Source organism: Ostrinia nubilalis, chromosome 2 (genome assembly GCF_963855985.1).
Source record: "Ostrinia nubilalis chromosome 2, ilOstNubi1.1, whole genome shotgun sequence".
Lineage (NCBI taxonomy): Eukaryota > Metazoa > Arthropoda > Insecta > Lepidoptera > Crambidae > Ostrinia > Ostrinia nubilalis.
This window is the reverse complement of record NC_087089.1, coordinates 1,055,722-1,072,919: the sequence shown is the minus strand read 5'-3', so window position 1 is coordinate 1,072,919 and position 17,198 is coordinate 1,055,722. Positions and strand designations below refer to the sequence as shown.

General features: G+C 43.1%; 1 protein-coding gene across 1 annotated transcript; it reads right to left on the bottom strand.

Moving 5' to 3' along the window:
• Positions 1–3: 3 nt before the first annotated feature.
• Positions 4–16,823, bottom strand: LOC135077980 (nuclear pore complex protein Nup205-like). Its single transcript, XM_063972521.1, has 16 exons — positions 16,678–16,823; positions 16,135–16,295; positions 15,420–15,540; positions 14,724–14,901; positions 14,585–14,689; positions 14,446–14,550; positions 13,694–13,894; positions 13,029–13,107; positions 12,534–12,637; positions 7,472–7,605; positions 3,522–3,674; positions 3,389–3,489; positions 2,224–2,360; positions 522–710; positions 170–319; positions 4–100 (listed from the first exon to the last, which is right to left on the bottom strand). The coding sequence occupies exons 1-16, from the start codon at positions 16,694–16,696 to the stop codon at positions 4–6; spliced, it is 2,034 nt and encodes a 677-aa protein (XP_063828591.1). The 5' UTR covers positions 16,697–16,823.
• Positions 16,824–17,198: the final 375 nt, after the last annotated feature.

Below are 17,198 nucleotides of genomic sequence, written 5' to 3'. Positions count from 1 at the left end.
AGCTCATTCCCACCTGTGCGGCGGCGGGCGGTCGGCGGCGGCGGCCCAGTACTCGTGGCGCAGGCCGAGCGGGTCGCGCGCGTAAAGGCGCGTGCGCATACTAATACAACACTGAGCAACGCCGCTCAAATGTGACCTCTCTGCTGCAACACATAAAGTTCATTCTCACCTGTGCGGCGGCGGCCTATCAGCAGCGGCGGCCCAGTACTCGTGTCGCAGGCCGAGCGGGTCGCGCGCGTAGAGCCGCTCCACGCAGCGCAGCAGCGCGTGAACCGTATAATACTGAGCAACACCACGCCGCTCAAATATGACCTCTAGGCTGCAACACATAAAGTTCATTCTCACCTGTGCGGCGGCGGCCTATCAGCAGCGGCGGCCCAGTACTCGTGTCGCAGGCCGAGCGGGTCGCGCGCGTAGAGCCGCTCCACGCAGCGCAGCAGCGCGTGAACCGTATAATACTGAGCAACACCACGCCGCTCAAATATGACCTCTAGGCTGCAACACATAAAGTTCATTCTCACCTGTGCGGCGGCGGCCTATCAGCAGCGGCGGCCCAGTACTCGTGGCGCAGGCCGAGCGGGTCGCGCGCGTAGAGCCGCTCCACGCAGCGAAGCAGCGCGTCGAGGCGCGTGCGCGGGCCCGAGGCCCCGGCCGGCGCCATTACACCTTCTGCCGCGTACATAGCAACAGCGCGCGCCGCCTCGTCCGCTCTAGACATAAAATGTTGTTATGTAACAATGTTGGTAGACCTAATAAATAAATAAATAAACAAAGGGTATCGATATTGGACCCATGGAAAAGACGAGCCTAAAGGCGCGCGACTTGGGTAACTTTTGTCACCGTGACAGTATGTCTCTCCATAGATAAGAACAAGTACTACCAGGCCTGTTCATCTCCGCGAGTTTACATCGAAAACAAAACACGCACGATGGCCCACCTACAGGACTACTACTATTCGACAAGGCCTCACATACGAGCGAACATTGACTCACGCACGCGTATTCTTATGTATGATAGAAGAAAATAAAGAAAATGGTGTACTAAATACTGTGCAGTATTTAACTGCCTAAATAATAATAAAAACACAGAATGTACTTTTTAAAGTTGCCTCAAGACACTGAGAGGTAAATAAGTAGTTAATATTATTCATGATAATTCATGCTAAATCATGTATTTCCTCCGCCATTTTCCGCAGTTTGGCACCTCACGTCACATCATTTTACCGAAGTCAGCCCTATAGCTTCGGCGCAGTGCCGATCACTGACTTTTGTCAACAAAATGGTGCTTGACTCTTGAGACAGGCATATTGTTAATGACATTGAGCATATATTTTTTTAAATACCTTCGCGAAGTAAAACTTCTGTACGTAGTACCAGGCCTGTTCATCTCCGCGAGTTTACATCGAAAACAAAACACGCACGATTGCCCCCTACAAGAGTACTATTCGACAAGGCCTCACATACGAGCGAGCATTGACTCACGCACGCGTATTCTTGTGTATGATGGAAAAAAATAAAGAAAATGGTGTACTAAATACTGTGCAGTATTTAACTGCCTAAATAATAATAAAAACACAGAATGTACCTTTTTACGTTGCCTGAAGACACTGAGAGGTAAATAAGTAGTTAATATTTTATTATTCATGATAATTTATGCTAAATCATGTATTATTAATATCATTTTACCGAAGTCAGCCCTATAGCTTCGGCGCAGTACCGATCACTGTTTGTCAACAAAACTTCTGACAAACTTGCTTGACTTTTGAGACAAGCTAAATTACACCATATTGTTAATGACATTGAGCATACATTTTTTTAAATACCTTCGCGAAGTAAAACTTCTGTACGTAGTACTTATTATTATTCTGTGGTAGTACTTATAATTATTCTGTGGTACTACGTTGTCTCTCTTTTTGTGTGTAAAAGAGAGAGAATACTGTCACTGCACGCATAGCCTAACATGCGTGATTATGTCTGTTAACTGCCGATTGGTTTCAGCCCCTGCTGAAGGATTTCAGCGCTTGCCGCGATGGATGTGTTTCTCTGGATTAGAAGTGTTTTGCGGATAACTAGGAACGCATGTAATCTAATCATAAGTAACATTCTAAAGAAGGGGGTCCATGACGGTACCCTAGGGAACACCAAAAGGTAATTCGATGTATCTTTGCTTTCATTTGTTTCTGTATGAGTAAAGGAGTTGAAACAAGCTAAAAATATTACTCACTTGACCCTCATCTCCATGAGCTTGGAGTGCATGAGCACGATGAAGTCCGTGATGAGGATGTGTATGCGGCGCTGGTAGTACTCGTCCTTCCACACCAGGTCCGTCGACAGTATTGCCTCGTCCAGATACTCAAATACCTAAAAATATCATTTATATTAATCCTAGCCCAATTCTTAAATCATAAATGATGAAAACGAAAAAAAAGATGATTAAATCATAAATGATTTAAAGATAAACATTTCTGACCCCAGTTAAAGCCCGGTCTCTGAGCACGTAGAATTTTGTCCAATAACCCCAAGCTACCCATCCTTATCGCTCGCGCGTAATTATGTTGTTGTTGCGCTCGCACACTAACTGCGGGCGCCCGTCGCACAGTCGCGACAGCAATATAATTACGCGCGAGCGATAAAGATGGGTAGCTTGGGGTCAATGGACAAAATTCTACGTGCTCAGCGACCAGATTATATAAATACCAATGCTCATCATACTTTCCCATGAGCAATTTTTCGGCAGAATAAGATCGCGCGAACGTGCCCGCAACGGCTTGCTTTGCAGTGATATTGCGCCGTGCGCACCTCGCTAGAATGCTACTCTCCCTCGCACTCACCCTCCCCACGTTCACCCTGTCCGTACCAGAGCGTCGATGTGACGTCACAGCTGCCAGGTGCGCTAATTCGATCGGGTTGTAACCTGGGTGTATCTCGCCCCGCCAAGCAATCGCTCGTGTAATCCACTCTTATATCGTATCTTCATAGAAACGCCCGAGAGCGGTTTGTGTGTGAGCGCGCCAATACGTATGCGGCGCGCACGCACACACTGACAAAATTTAGCGTTGATTAGCAGTGAGGTGCGCTGAATTTGTCAGTGTGTGCGTGCGCGCCGCATACAAACCGCGCTCGGTGCGTTTCTATGAAGATGACCTACTCATTTGTATATACTCTGCTAAAGCCTGGTCCGTGAGCACGTAGAATCCCGTCCAATGACCCCAAGCTACCCATCCCTATCGCTCGCGCGTAATTATGTTGCTGTCGCGCTCGCACACTCACTGCGGGCGCCCGTCGCACAGTCGCGACAGCAACATAATTACGCGCGAGCGATAGGGATGGGTAGTGTGGGGTCATTGGACGGGTTTCTACGTGCTCACGGACCAGGCTTTAATACATACCTTCCCGTCGATGGCGGCGTCCACCAGCACCTCGTCCTGGTCCAGCAGGTCGAGCTTGAGCTGCGCGCGCGCCAGCGACTGCGGCCCGCGCTTCAGCGCCGCTGTGCTAGAGACCGGGCCCTACAGTCAGTACGCACCTTCCCGTCGATGGCGGCGTCCACCAGCACCTCGTCCTGGTCCAGCAGGTCGAGCTTGAGCTGCGCGCGCGCCAGCGACTGCGGCCCGCGCTTCAGCGCCGCCAGTGCCAGCCCTAGAGACAGCTGGCATAGTGCGCGGCAGCCCGCACCTGATGATACACATAATAAAGTTTCAGACGTCATGTCTCTGGGCGGGGTGACAACTCCATAGAGCAGTGGTTCCTAACCTTTTCAATGTCACTACCCCTGTGAACAAGTATGAGAATTGAGTTTACCCCTAGCTAAGCTTTAAACTAGTTCATTGCGCGGCCGCGGCACACCACCGCGAGACCGCCGGCGCACAGTGGTCCCGATTTAATAAAACATGGACATTGATGCTAGAGGCACAGAATTTACAGAAACGTAATTTCTTCCATACAAAAAATATCTATATATTTTTTTAACTACGAAATAGACGTCGTAGGATTGTAATATTTTTTTGCCTTATTAGTTATCATAGCAGTAACCATCAAAAAAAATTTCGTGCTTCTAGCATCAATGTCCATGTTTTATTAAATCGGGACCACCGTGCGGCGGTCTCCTGCGGCTCTACAGAATCTAAGAATTTCGTGGTGGGAGTAAATTTGCCCATCGTAAAATGTACTGTAACCGAGGGCATACGATACATTTTACGACGGCCAAATTTACCCCCACCACGTAACTTTTTGCTAAATAAGTTTGCCGCGGCCTATACCGTACTATTATTTTGTTTATTGCTATTTTAATACTTTTTCGTGCCATCCCGTGTTACCCCTCTAGAATTTCCGTTTTACCCATGCGGGGGTAATTATCTCCAGGTTAGGAACCACTGCCATAGAGCAACTGGTCATTAAAATTTATGGAAAAGAAAAGGAATCACATTCCACATCGCACGGCTGTTCACCTATGCGCTAAACTGATCAAGTTAAATCTGGTGTGTAAAATCGCGTATCTGACTGTGATAGGCAGTCTGCGGCAGACTGCCGTAACTAGCCTTTTATGCGCCCGGTGCGAGCTTTCAAAACTGCGCCCTTGAAAAATGCTCTTGTCAGAAATTACCAGAAATATAAAAAAATGTAACCTTTTTGAATAAAAAGTAACCTTCAAGGGGGGGGGGGGGGGGGGGGTGCGGAGCGATTGATCATTCGAAATTTTGACCATTCCATGAAGACCGAAAAGTGACCGGTCGTATAAAAACGTTTCATGGATTTGCGTTTCACTATCGAAAAACATTGGCTAAAACTCATTTTTTATAACAATTAAGAAATCAAATTCATGTTTAAATGCAATTTATGACATAATTTTTAAATTGTCACTATTAATATTTTTTACTGAATAACCTGTAAAAGTTAATTCTACAATTTCTGAAAAATCACCTAAAAGTAACCAATGCAGTTCAAAAGTAACCTAAAAGGATACAAAAGTAACCTTCTGGCGCTATCACCAACTGCGGCTATCTGAATGCGTGATTCTCGATGTATCGGGGAATCCCCGAACATTGGGTGGGACGGCGCGGGCGCGGCAGAATGGAACGTTTGTGAATCGTTTAGTTTTGTAAGTCATCCTTTTCACTCTTGTCGAACGATAAATTTTCTATCTATCTCTCGCACGCTAGTGCGTCTGTAACGCCGCACGTAGTTAATGAATAATATCAAAGATAAAGGGAGGACCAATGAATGTGGCTGACAGCAATGACAACGTAACGTGAACTATACAGGGTGGAAACGATAAGTGATCTCACTCGATTATTTCTAAACTATACAAGATATCGAAAAACTGGTTACTGTTCCTGAAAGTGCTTCACGAGCTCTTTCAAACGGTACCAATAACAGGTTACAGAATAATCGGGATCTATCCGAAAATTCAATGTTTCCAGCTTCCATACTAAATGTATGCCAACCACTCAATATTAGAAGTGTATTTTTTTTTAAACTTTAAATAAACTCGTAAATTGCATTCTTATTTAAGATTATTTATGGAAAACATTAGTTTTAGGCTTTACTTGCTATACAATTTGCTATAATATTATCAAGAGATGAATACCATTATCTGTGATAGTACTAAATGTATGGAAGATGGAAACATTGAATTTTTAGATAGATACAGTTTATTCTGTAACTTAATATTGATACCATTGGATAGAGCTCGTGAAGCACTTTTAGGATCAGTAACCAGTTTTACGATATCTTTTGTAGTTTTTAATATTATGAGGCTGTACCAAATGTATGGAAGCTGGAAATATTGAATTTTCGGATAGATCCTGTTTATTCTTTAACCTATTATTGATACCGTTTGATAGAGCTCATGAAGCACTTTCAGGATCAGTAACTAGTTTTTTAATATCTTGTATAGTTTAGAAATAATCCAGTGAGATCACTTATCGTTTCCACCCTGTATGTACAGTCGCGGAATGAAAAGGTTCGTCACCTTAGTGTCGGTTTTCGCTTGCACTAGGTACTGTAAGAGTCAAACCTGCCAACATAACAGTGCAAGAAACAGTGCTGCTAACATTTAAATAAATATGACGTTTGCTAACGAATAAGGTTTTGCTTGTTTATTTTTCTATCCCGTCAGTGCAATGTTACAAAATTTATAGTTTTTTTTAATTAATAGATAATGCCAGGTTGAACCAACAAGAAGGTTTTAGTTTATCAATCATAATAATCTTCTTGACAAGTTAAATCGTCGAACAACTTTGATCTGAGTAATTTTGAACCTTACTGACGAACAGTTAAAGATTATATTCTCTAATTCGAGATTATTCTGTAACATAGTTTCAAAGGGTAATATGTGCTCGCGATTCGTTGAAGGAATCAATTTGAAAACTGACGAACCTTTTCATTCCGTGACTGTACATCTCCTCAGCTAGATTGACAGATTTGCTTAGAACTTCTAAGTTAGAAGTGGCGCCCTCCAAATGAATATAGACAGAAATTGTCTCATAGTTACGGTATAGGTACTTTTGTTTGTGTATGTAATATTGCGAGCAAGACAAGGTGGATTTATATTTATCTGATGTGTCGTGACGTGACGTGTCAGAACTGTATCGGTTCCATACATAAGCCATCACAACACAACACGTTACGCACTAGTGTGAACGTTACCATCCTACTAATATTATAAACGCGAAAGTTTGTATGGATGATGGATGGATGTTTGTTACTCTTTCACGCAAAAATTACTGAATGGATTTTAATGAAACTTTACAATAATATAGCTTATACATCAGAATAACACATAGGCTACAATTTATAAACATATTGTTCGAAATACTAATCCTGCGCAGACGAAGTCGCGGGCACCAGCTAGTACTAAATGTATGAAACCGATACCGTTCTGACGCGTCGTCACGTCACGACACATCAAACAAATATAAAACCACCTTTACAAGTGTTGTTGTTTCAAGATCGCTTGAAAAATGCCATATAGATATAGATAGTACAGAGGGCGCGTCTACACCATATTCGCAATAAAACAAAATGTACCTACTAACTACCATGCATGAAACAAAACTAGATACTGGTCGGGTCATTTCTGCGCCCCTCCAGGGTCTGCGCCCTGTGCCTGGGCACCGCTGGCACCACCCTAGTTACGGCACTGTCTGCCAACGTGACCATGACCGCGATGTCAGAGAAGAAGGTAATAAAATTCTCAATGTTACATGACATTAATAAAAAATAGGGTGTGTAATTTTATTGAAGATCTAGGAATATTTAAAGAAATCAATGTTTATGAGTCACCACATAAGATGGACCTCCTTGTCTTTTCACAATTTTAGCAGTTTGGCCTCCTAATGTAAGGTAATTACCACAAGATCCTAAGGTACGTTTGAAATCAGACATTACAATATATTTTACACAAGATCCTAAGGTACATTTGAAATCAGACGCACAGCAAACCGAAAGTGATATGAACAGAGATCACTTACCAGCAGCAGTGGTGCCGGGGTTCTCCGGTTGCGCGCCCTGCGAAGGCGGCGACAGCTGCTCCAGCAGGATCGGGATCAACTCCGGATCTTCGATGAGCGGCAGCTTCTTTGCCAACTCCTCGCCATCTTCACGTCTAGGAAAACATTCGTACATGTCTAAACAATGGCCCAATTAGAAGGCCAAGTGCGGAAGACTTGCGCCCAGTCAAACTAAGCTATGATATCAACATCACAGCAACATATAAAACAATAATCATCATCATCATTTCAGCCACAGTTTTTTCATCATTTTTAAGTGTACATGGTGTTATGTAACAATGTTGGTAGACCTAATCTATACTTATAATAAATCTGTAGAGAGGTCAATTCTGTACATGAAATATATTATCAAAATAACTATCAGGGGGTGATTAGTGATCGATACTGATGCCAAAAATGAAATCAGTAAAATTTTTGTCTGTCTGTCTGTCTGTCTGTCTGTCTGTCTGTATGTTCCTTATAGAAACAAAAACTACTAGACGGATTTTAACGAAACTTGGTACAATTATTCTTCATACTCCTGGGCAGGTTATAGGATACTTAGGAATTCCCACGGGAACGGGCATTAGCGGGAAAATCCTTTTGTATGAAAAATCTAAACCGCTTAAGTTAGACGCTTGAAATTTGGCAAGCAGGTACCTTAGTAAATTTAAAGCTTAGTTATAACAGGATATTGCAAAATTCCTACGGGAACGGGAATTAGCGAGAAAAAACATTTGTATGAAAAAATCTAAGCCACGTAAGATAGACGCTTGAAATTTTGCATGCAGGTACCTTAGTAAATTTAAAGCTTAGTTACAACAGGATATTGCAAAATTCTCACGGGAACGGGAGTTAGCGGGAAAAAACATTTGTATGAAAAAATCTAAACCGCGTAAGTTAGACGCTTAAAATTTGGCATGCAGGTACCTTAGTAAACTTAAAGCTTAGTTACAACCGGATATTTCAAAATTCCCACGGGAACTGGAATTAGCGGGAAATTCCTTTTGTATGACTGACTCACTGACATACCCACGCACAGCCTAAACGGCTCAACGTAGGCACTTGAAATTTATAAGGGACGTAGCTTAGGTACCGTAGAGGTGCACTAAGAAAGGAATTCCCGAAATTCCCACAGGAACAGGAATTACCGGGAAAATCCTTTTGTATGAAAAATCTAAACCGCTTAAGTTAGACGCTTGAAATTTAACATGCAGGTCCCTTAGTAAACTTAAAGCTTAGTTAAACAGGATATTGCGAAATTCCAACGGGAACGGGAGTTAGCGGGAAAAAACATTTGTATGAAAAAATCTAAACCGCGTAAGATAGATGAAGTAGTAGGGAATTTAGTGCAATGATTTGTATGGAGACCCCTCCACTTTGGTATAGAAGGCTCATTTTTGCAACAGTGGTTCTTTGGGTGCTCCTGAGTGGATTTCCGTCGGTAGACATCGGGAGCCCCCCCTGTGGTAGCAGGGGGAGGGGGGGCAAGTTTCCTTCCGCCGCGCTTCACTTTAAGGCCCATATCTTCAAAACTATGGGTATTAGGGCAAGTGTGGTATCATTTTCGGATAATTAAAGGATGGCGAATTCATTTCTAGAACAAACTTTTTGCCTTTTCATACAAAAAAATAGAAATATTGAGTAAAATTCACAAAAACCAAAAAGTATTTTTTTAAATAAACGTCGTTTACTTTTAAACCACTGGAGATAATCTAATAAAAAAATATGACCTGAAAGCTACATTTATCAGGATTATAAAAATATAACATTGTATGGTACTTTTTTCGCAAAAAGTGGGTGAAAAAAATTTTTTCTTCAGGACACATCGGGCGAATTTTGTTGCGCATCGGAAAAAAATACTTATTTTATCCATGAATTCATACTATTTGGTTCATAAGCAAGCAAGGATTATTATTTTAGAATTTATTTAGAGTTGCTGGCACATCAATCTACCATAATTTGTATTTTTTCGTCAATTGATTTTGAACTCTATGTGTGAGACATAAGGTTGAAAATAGCTTAAATACATTTTAATATTGAAAATATCAAAAGAAGAAAGCACTAAATAAAGAACTTTAATTTGTCTAAACGTCTTAATGATTATTATTATTTTAATTAACACTTATTTCTACATACTATTGTACCAGTGATTTAACGGAAAGGTGAGTGTGAGGAAAATTAGGTTTCACAATCATTGTACGGGAGATATTTTTAGCACAAAGGTTACGGCTGTGACCGTTTTAGTTGTTTTTTTCAGACAGCACCAGTTTCTGCACTACTTCTTGCACTTACATCTCGCCATTTCCAGGCAAGCCTCGGCAGCTACGGGCAAACCGGTCCATATAGGCTCCATGTTGCTATCGACTCTGGTCCACCCCCAACCAGTCGGGTAAAGGGAAGACTCGAGTCGGTTGCTTGCACCTGACCCTATACGCGAATCCCTTGATATACTGCCAGTAGCCAAGGCTGATACAAAGCTGCTGCTGCTGTCTGGGTTATCTTATGTAGGGCCTAAGCTAAGCTAAGCTAAGCTAGGTCTAAGCGTAGTCCACAGCGACCCATTAGGATCCATATGCTCCATTTTTTTATTCCCTATCATTCAAAAAAATCCTATCCATTAGGTGAATTAAGCGTCTGAGTGAAAGCCTTCTAAGCCTTCTGATGCCGGTTATGCTGACCCAAGCAGACCCATCCTTACAGTATTGATTCATGGTCCCCACATGTATTCCACATGCTCGAGAGCTGTCTTCTGTTGTTAGAGCCATTTTGTGGGACATGTGGTTCGTTCCATAATGCCCAGTTTGCGTACCAGTAATTGCTTGGGCTTAGGTACCTTTTATTTCCGCTTAATGAGTTTTCTCCATGACCCTGTGTTTCCCTTTAGAAATGATTTGGAAAGGCTTATCTTATATCGTTGGAGATTTCCCATTCAGCACTGTGCTTCTTGGAATATGGCCATGAGGTATGCCGTTAGATAAAGGTAAGTATCAGTTCTGACCCAATAGGTATCGCATCTGACCCTAGTTTCGCTAGACTGTCGGCTCTCCCATTGCATTTGATCCGTGTATGTCCAGGTATCCCACATCAGGGACACTTTTATGCCTTCCGAGTTTGTTCATCTTTAAGATTGCATCTAGACTAATTCTAGACTCAACCTTCACCTTGGCGATGGCTTTTTGTTTGAGTGCTGCCTGGCTGTGGGTCAGGATGTAAATGTTGCGTTTTTTACACCCCTGTTCTTTAGTGCACACATATTATAGCGTAGAATTCAGCTTGAAACACTGTAGCAAACCTCTTTCAGCGTTCACTATGTTCGAAGTGTTTACAGTAGACGCCCGTTCCCGTTCCCAAGGCCATCTTTGCAGTGGCGGTGTAAGTCCTAAGGCACCCCCTGGTAACCCCCACGATTTTGGGGTTACCTACCGATTCCAAGATTGAAAGACAATGACATAGACCGCAGACTTGCTATGCAGATGCGCCAGTGAGTACTAATCTGTGCGACATGTGTCACCCTCTGATGCTTGGCACCCGGGGCGGCCCGCCCCCCCCCCCCCTACGCCGCTACTGCATCTTTGAGCTTTCAGTAAACCAGATTAGGCTGTTCTGTTGGGATTTTGGTCCTCTTTTCTAGTTGTCCCTTGTTCAAGATCTATCCACTTACTTATTAGATCAATCCAAGGGGTTCGCGTATAGGATTAGTTGCAAGCAACCGACTCAGTCTTCCCTTTACCCGACTGGTTGGGGGTGGACCAGAGCCGATAGCAAGATGGAGCCTACATGGACCGGTTTGCCCGTAGCTGCCGAGGCTTGCCTGGAAATGGTGAGATGTAAGTGCAAGAAGTAGTGCAGAAGCTGGTGCTGTCTGAAAAAAACAACTAAAACGGTCACAGCCGTAACCTTTGTGCTAAAAATATCTCCCGTACTATGATTGTGAAACCTCATTTTCCTCACACTTACCTTTCCGTTAAATCACTGGTACAATAGTATGTAGAAATAAAAGTGTTAATTAAAATAATAATAATCATTAAGACGTTTAGACAAATTAAAGTTCTTTATTTAGTGCTTTCTTCTTATGATATTTTCAATATTAAAATGTATTTAAGCTATTTTCAACCTTATGTCTCACACATAGAGTTCAAAATCGATTGACGAAAAAAGTACAAATTATGGTAGATTGATGTGCCAGCAACTCTAAATAGATTCTAAAATAATAATCCTTGCTTGCTGATGAACCAAATAGTATGAATTCATGGATAAAATAAATATTTTTTTCCGATGCGCAATAAAATTCGCCCGTTGTGTCCTGAAGAAAAAATTTTTTTCACCCACTTTTTGCGAAAAAAGTACCATACAATGTTATATTTTTATAATCCTGATAAATGTAGCTTTCAGGTCATATTTTTTTTATTAGATTATCTCCAGTGGTTTAAAAGTAAACGACGTTTATTTAAAAAAATACTTTTTGGTTTTTGTGAATTTTACTCAATATTTCTATTTTTTTGTATGAAAAGGCAAAAAGTTTGTTCTAGAAATGAATTCGCCATCCTTTAATTATCCGAAAATGATACCACACTTGCCCTAATACCCATAGTTTTGAAGATATGGGCCTTAAAGTGAAGCGCGGCGGAAGGAAACTTGCCCCCCCTCCCCCTGCTACCACAGGGGGGGGCTCCCGATGTCTACCGACGGAAATCCACTCAGGAGCACCCAAAGAACCACTGTTGCAAAAATGAGCCTTCTATACCAAAGTGGAGGGGTTCTTGCACTAAATTCCCTACTAGAAGGGGGTAAAACGGGATCCACGCGTACGAAGTCGCGGGCGGCCGCTAGTAAATAAATAAATAGGACGTCCACTGCTGAACATAGGCCTCCCCCAATGCTTTGGCTTTCCATGTTGATCGATTGGTAGCGGCCTGCGTCCAGCGCTTCCCTGCTACCTTTACGAAGTCGTCGGTCCACCTTGTAGATGGACGTCCCACGCTGCGTTTTCCGGTACGGTTTCCGGTACTCGGTATAAAACAATAATTGATAAGAATCTTACCTGTGTAATACTGATAAATCCAATGCGTAGAGAAGAGCCATTTGTAGTGTAAGAGACACTTCATCTAATGCGCCTGTTGGTCCTAGCGACGGCGATGTGGTTTGCTGCAAAAAAACATACAGTATGTAAGCGGCAATAGGGATGTTTCCTGGGTCAAAAAGCAAGAGTTTTAATTAGTCCGTCAGTTAACTTATCAAAAAATACTCTACAGGTATTTTTCACTTTTTCAAACTAATGAAAATTTAAAGAGATAAAGCGCGCCAAAGTTCATAAGAAGAGGCCCGTGACGTCAATGCGTGCATAAAAGTGCCGCACGTTATGACGTCGTGCGGAACTTCAACGCACCATAACTATGTAATTATTTGTTAGATTGACAAATAAAAAGATGTGTCCAATATTTTTTGATATTAAACATGACGGACTAAAAAAGTTTTTTTAGGAAACTAGCCTATTGAAAATATGTTACATACAAAGTGTTTTATGTTTCAGTCAAACCTCTGTGATCAGTCTGAGGAGTCCTCTGTGAAGCCCGCGTTGTGCAGACGCGGCGAACACCACGCCCGCTAACAGTTTTCTGCCAACAAATACAAGTTGCTGAATGATATTCTGACATTTTATTAAACAATTTAAAATCTATTCCACGACTCCTTTCACCATGACAATTCAACCATTAATGTGTCCGAATCTCTGCTTTTTGAACTAAATACCGGACGAGTTGACGGAGGTCAAGTAGTCGGAGGTCGAATAGTCGGACTCGGAGGTCGAGTAGTCCGAGGTCGAGTACTCGGAGGTCGAGTAGTCGGAGGTAGACTACTTAGTCGGACGTTGAGTAGTCGGAGGGCGAGTAGTCTAAGGTCGAGTAGTCCGAGGTCGAGTAGTTCGAGGTCGAATAGTCCGAGGTCGAGTAGTCGGAGGTCGAGTAGTCGGAGGTCCAGTAGTCGGAGGTCGAGTAGTCCGAAGTCGAGTAGTTCGAGGTCGATTAGTCGGAGGTCTAGTCGGAGGTCGAGTAGTCCGAAGTCGAGTAGTCGGAGGTCGAGTGGTCCGAGGTCGAGTAGTCCGAGGTCGAGTAGTCAGAGATCGAGTAGTTCGTGGTTGAGAGAGGTATGACGGTGTTGTGACACCGTTAATAGGTCCAGCGCCACCTCCAGCCAGCCGCTCACCTAGTAGCGTCGATGGTGGCTACAAGCCGCGCGTGGTGTCTGGGCGGCGGCAGCGCGCGGTTGCGCTGCAGCAGCGACAGCTCGGCGTCCAGCGAACACTGCTGCAGCGCGTCAAGCGCCGCCTCCAGCTGGCCGCCCGCGACCAGCCCGCCCACGTATCGGGACACGTAGCTGACGATCTCCTCGCGAGCGCTTATTGACCTGCGGACAATGGGATAGTTACCGCCCAATCTCAACTAGGTATTCCAAGATCATAAAAGCCAATGCAGACCTGGTGACGCAGCGAAGCGTGTTTCTGTCGCAAATCATGGAATTCGCAAGCGTCGCAACGCAGAGCCGTCGAAAGCCTCCGCAAGCGCATGTCACCGGGAGAAGCTGTCAAGCGCCACGCGGCGCTGCCATTAGTCCATACGCTCTTGTACCTCGCCAGATCCAGGTCGTGAGATTCCGAGCGTTGCTAAGAGCCATCGATAAGGGCGTTTTCAAGGCGAGAGTGAATAGGAACTTACAGGGCAGATATGTACCATCCTATACTGCATCTCACTTAACACCAGGTGCGATTGCGGTCAAATACCTGCCTTGTCTAGCATAAAAAAAAAATCAAGAGCCTCTGCAAACGCATGTCACCGGGAGAAGATGTCAAGCGCCGCGAAGCGCCGACAAGAGTCACCTCACTAGGTCTGCACTGGCCAAAGAAGAATGTAAACAAGCCCTAATCTGCAACAGTTTAATCATCATCTAGCGTCACTCACCAGCACACGCCGTCGCGCGCCATGAACAGCTCCTTGAGCGCCTGCACGAGCGCGCGCTTGCCGTCGTAGTACAGCAGCACGGCCACCAGCCCGCGCGGCGCCTGCCTCGCGCCGTGTGCGGAGCCCTAGCGTCACTCACCAGCACACGCCGTCGCGCGCCATGAACAGCTCCTTGAGCGCCTGCACGAGCGCGCGCTTGCCGTCGTAGTACAGCAGCACGGCCACCAGCCCGCGCGGCGCCTGCCTCGCGCCGTGTGCGGAGCCCTAGCGTCACTCACCAGCACACGCCGTCGCGCGCCATGAACAGCTCCTTGAGCGCCTGCACGAGCGCGCGCTTGCCGTCGTAGTACAGCAGCACGGCCACCAGCCCGCGCGGCAGTCCCGGGTGGCGCGGCGCCTGCCTCTGTGCAGTGTGAAGCAGCTCCAGTGCTAGGTACTCATTCACGTTGTACATATCTGCGGACAATAACGAGGAACTTGAAGTAGTAAGTGTAGTAAAGTCCAGTCGCACAGAACTTCGTCCAATGACCCCAAGATACCCATCCTTATCGCTCGCGCTCGCCCATTCACTGCGGCTGTCCGTCACACAGTCGCAAAATCAATATAAGTACGCGCGAGCGATAAGGAAAGAAGATATGGTAGCTAGGGGTCATTGGACGAAATTCTATCTGCACGGCGACCGGACTTTAGAGGCACACTAGACGACACGCGACTTAGATTCGACAACACCTTTTTTTCAAAGCTTCGCACACTTGGCATCAGTCTCAGCACAGCTCAGGATATACACAAGGAACTGGAATAGTAACTAAATAGGAGTGATAAAGATAGTTTTGTAAGCTATTGTGCATTGTGTTGTTAATAAATCAACCAAACCATTATCAACTTCCATCTTTTTGTAAACTACAATGTCTCCAAAATTACAAGTTCAGCTTTTAGTCAAAGCAGTAGTATTACTTCAACAACAACCCCCATACCTGATATAATGATAGCCTCGTCCACCAACTCCTTGGAGAGCAGAGTCCTGCCTATGCTGGGCAGGTTCACTCCTTCTGTGATGCCCCTTTTGATCTCTTCTCTGCTAGACTGGCTCTTGGCCTACAACATAAGTAGGATTGAAATCACATTTGCTGGAACTGGTTTAGGTCTTTTACATCATAGAAAAATAAAAATTGTACCTTAATTTTCGTGTGGTAGCAATAATGACATAAGATAGGCAACAAGTAATAAAGTACTTCTATTCTATGTGCATAAATACAGAGTCACAAGCTAGTCTTAATTTTTTTAAATAAAAATCAAACTAAGGCTGAGTTGCACCACCTAACTTTAACCGTAACAATAATGATAACCTGTGTTTCTGTATGGCGTTTGACAGATTTTTGACGATTATTAAAATAAAATAAGATGGTGCAACTCAGCCTAAGACAGCATTATGTGAAAGCAAGGCATAGATTTTACTGGTTCAATTTTTCAATCAATAATTTTAGTTTAATGATGGGTAGTAGTTTTATAGCTATGGCTTATGGCTAGAAACAGAGAAGCATTGAGATCATTGGAGGAGGCCTATGTCCAAGGACAAACTGGAGATGAGTGCAGCTAAATTGTAAAATGAAAATGTTAATGTTGTAAAATATCTTTTAATCCAGTAATAAAGGCTTATATTATTATTATTAGTAGTTTTATATGACTTACCGGATTTTTGAGAAGTGACAAAAAGGTCTGCTTGTGGCGTCTCAACACGGACTCAAACGTGTGCACCGCGTAAGGCGCGCCACCACTCTCGTGGGCCAAGTAGCCTTCCACTACCGCCACCAGCTCCTTGTAAGGCGTCCATAGGTCGTCCGTGGTTGTTCCTGATTGGTAAAACGGTAATAGAACATAGTATTAACTAACCAAACAACAAAATGTCTTTATTAGTACACATATATTGTTATTGTTTTATAGCAGTAAGGAAGAGTAAAAGACCACTTGGATTGTATACGATCAAACATAATAAATCTGCATCTTGGTAGTAAGTAAATAACTAAATCATAACCTAAATGCAATCATAACATTGATCAATTTCTTGAGTCATTAGATGTTCACTTGCAAGCTGATGAAAGAGTGAAAATTAAAAGTAGATTATGAAAGTCATATCATGGTTTTATACAACGTTTATACCCGTATTTTACAGTTTAACTGAAGAAACCAAATGCCGCCAAGTAAGGTTAGCCAAATAGAGGTTACAATGATTACCTTCGTTAATATCCATCATGCAATATGGAGTACACCTCAATATTTCAGTTTATTGCACAGCACATAGGTGTTTAATGAATTATTTATTTATTGAAAACGGTGGCTTGCTTGAAATTGTTGTTTCAATTTTCTGACAGTTGCTTGAATGAAAACCACAAACAAGATAGACATTAATCAAAATAGAGATGCTCCTTGAACCGGTGTTTACAGATTTTGATAATTGAGATCGAGCAGATATCTTGGAGAGAGCTAATACCGACTTGCATTATAAATTTGGCCATGACCATATAAATTAAAATAATTAAACTATCCTTGCTTGATACATGTTGTGATGTTACTGCTCTTCAAGCAATGATTAAAAGTGTTATTTTAAAAAAGAACTTCCTAAAGTTTATGAAAAATTAATTAAAAAGCTTATAATCTGATAAATTTAAGACTTGTACTTGCCTATTTGTAGAAATTGCGATAAGATAATGTAGCTTAATCTAGGTGCAAGATAATAAATTTAAATAATGTAGGTA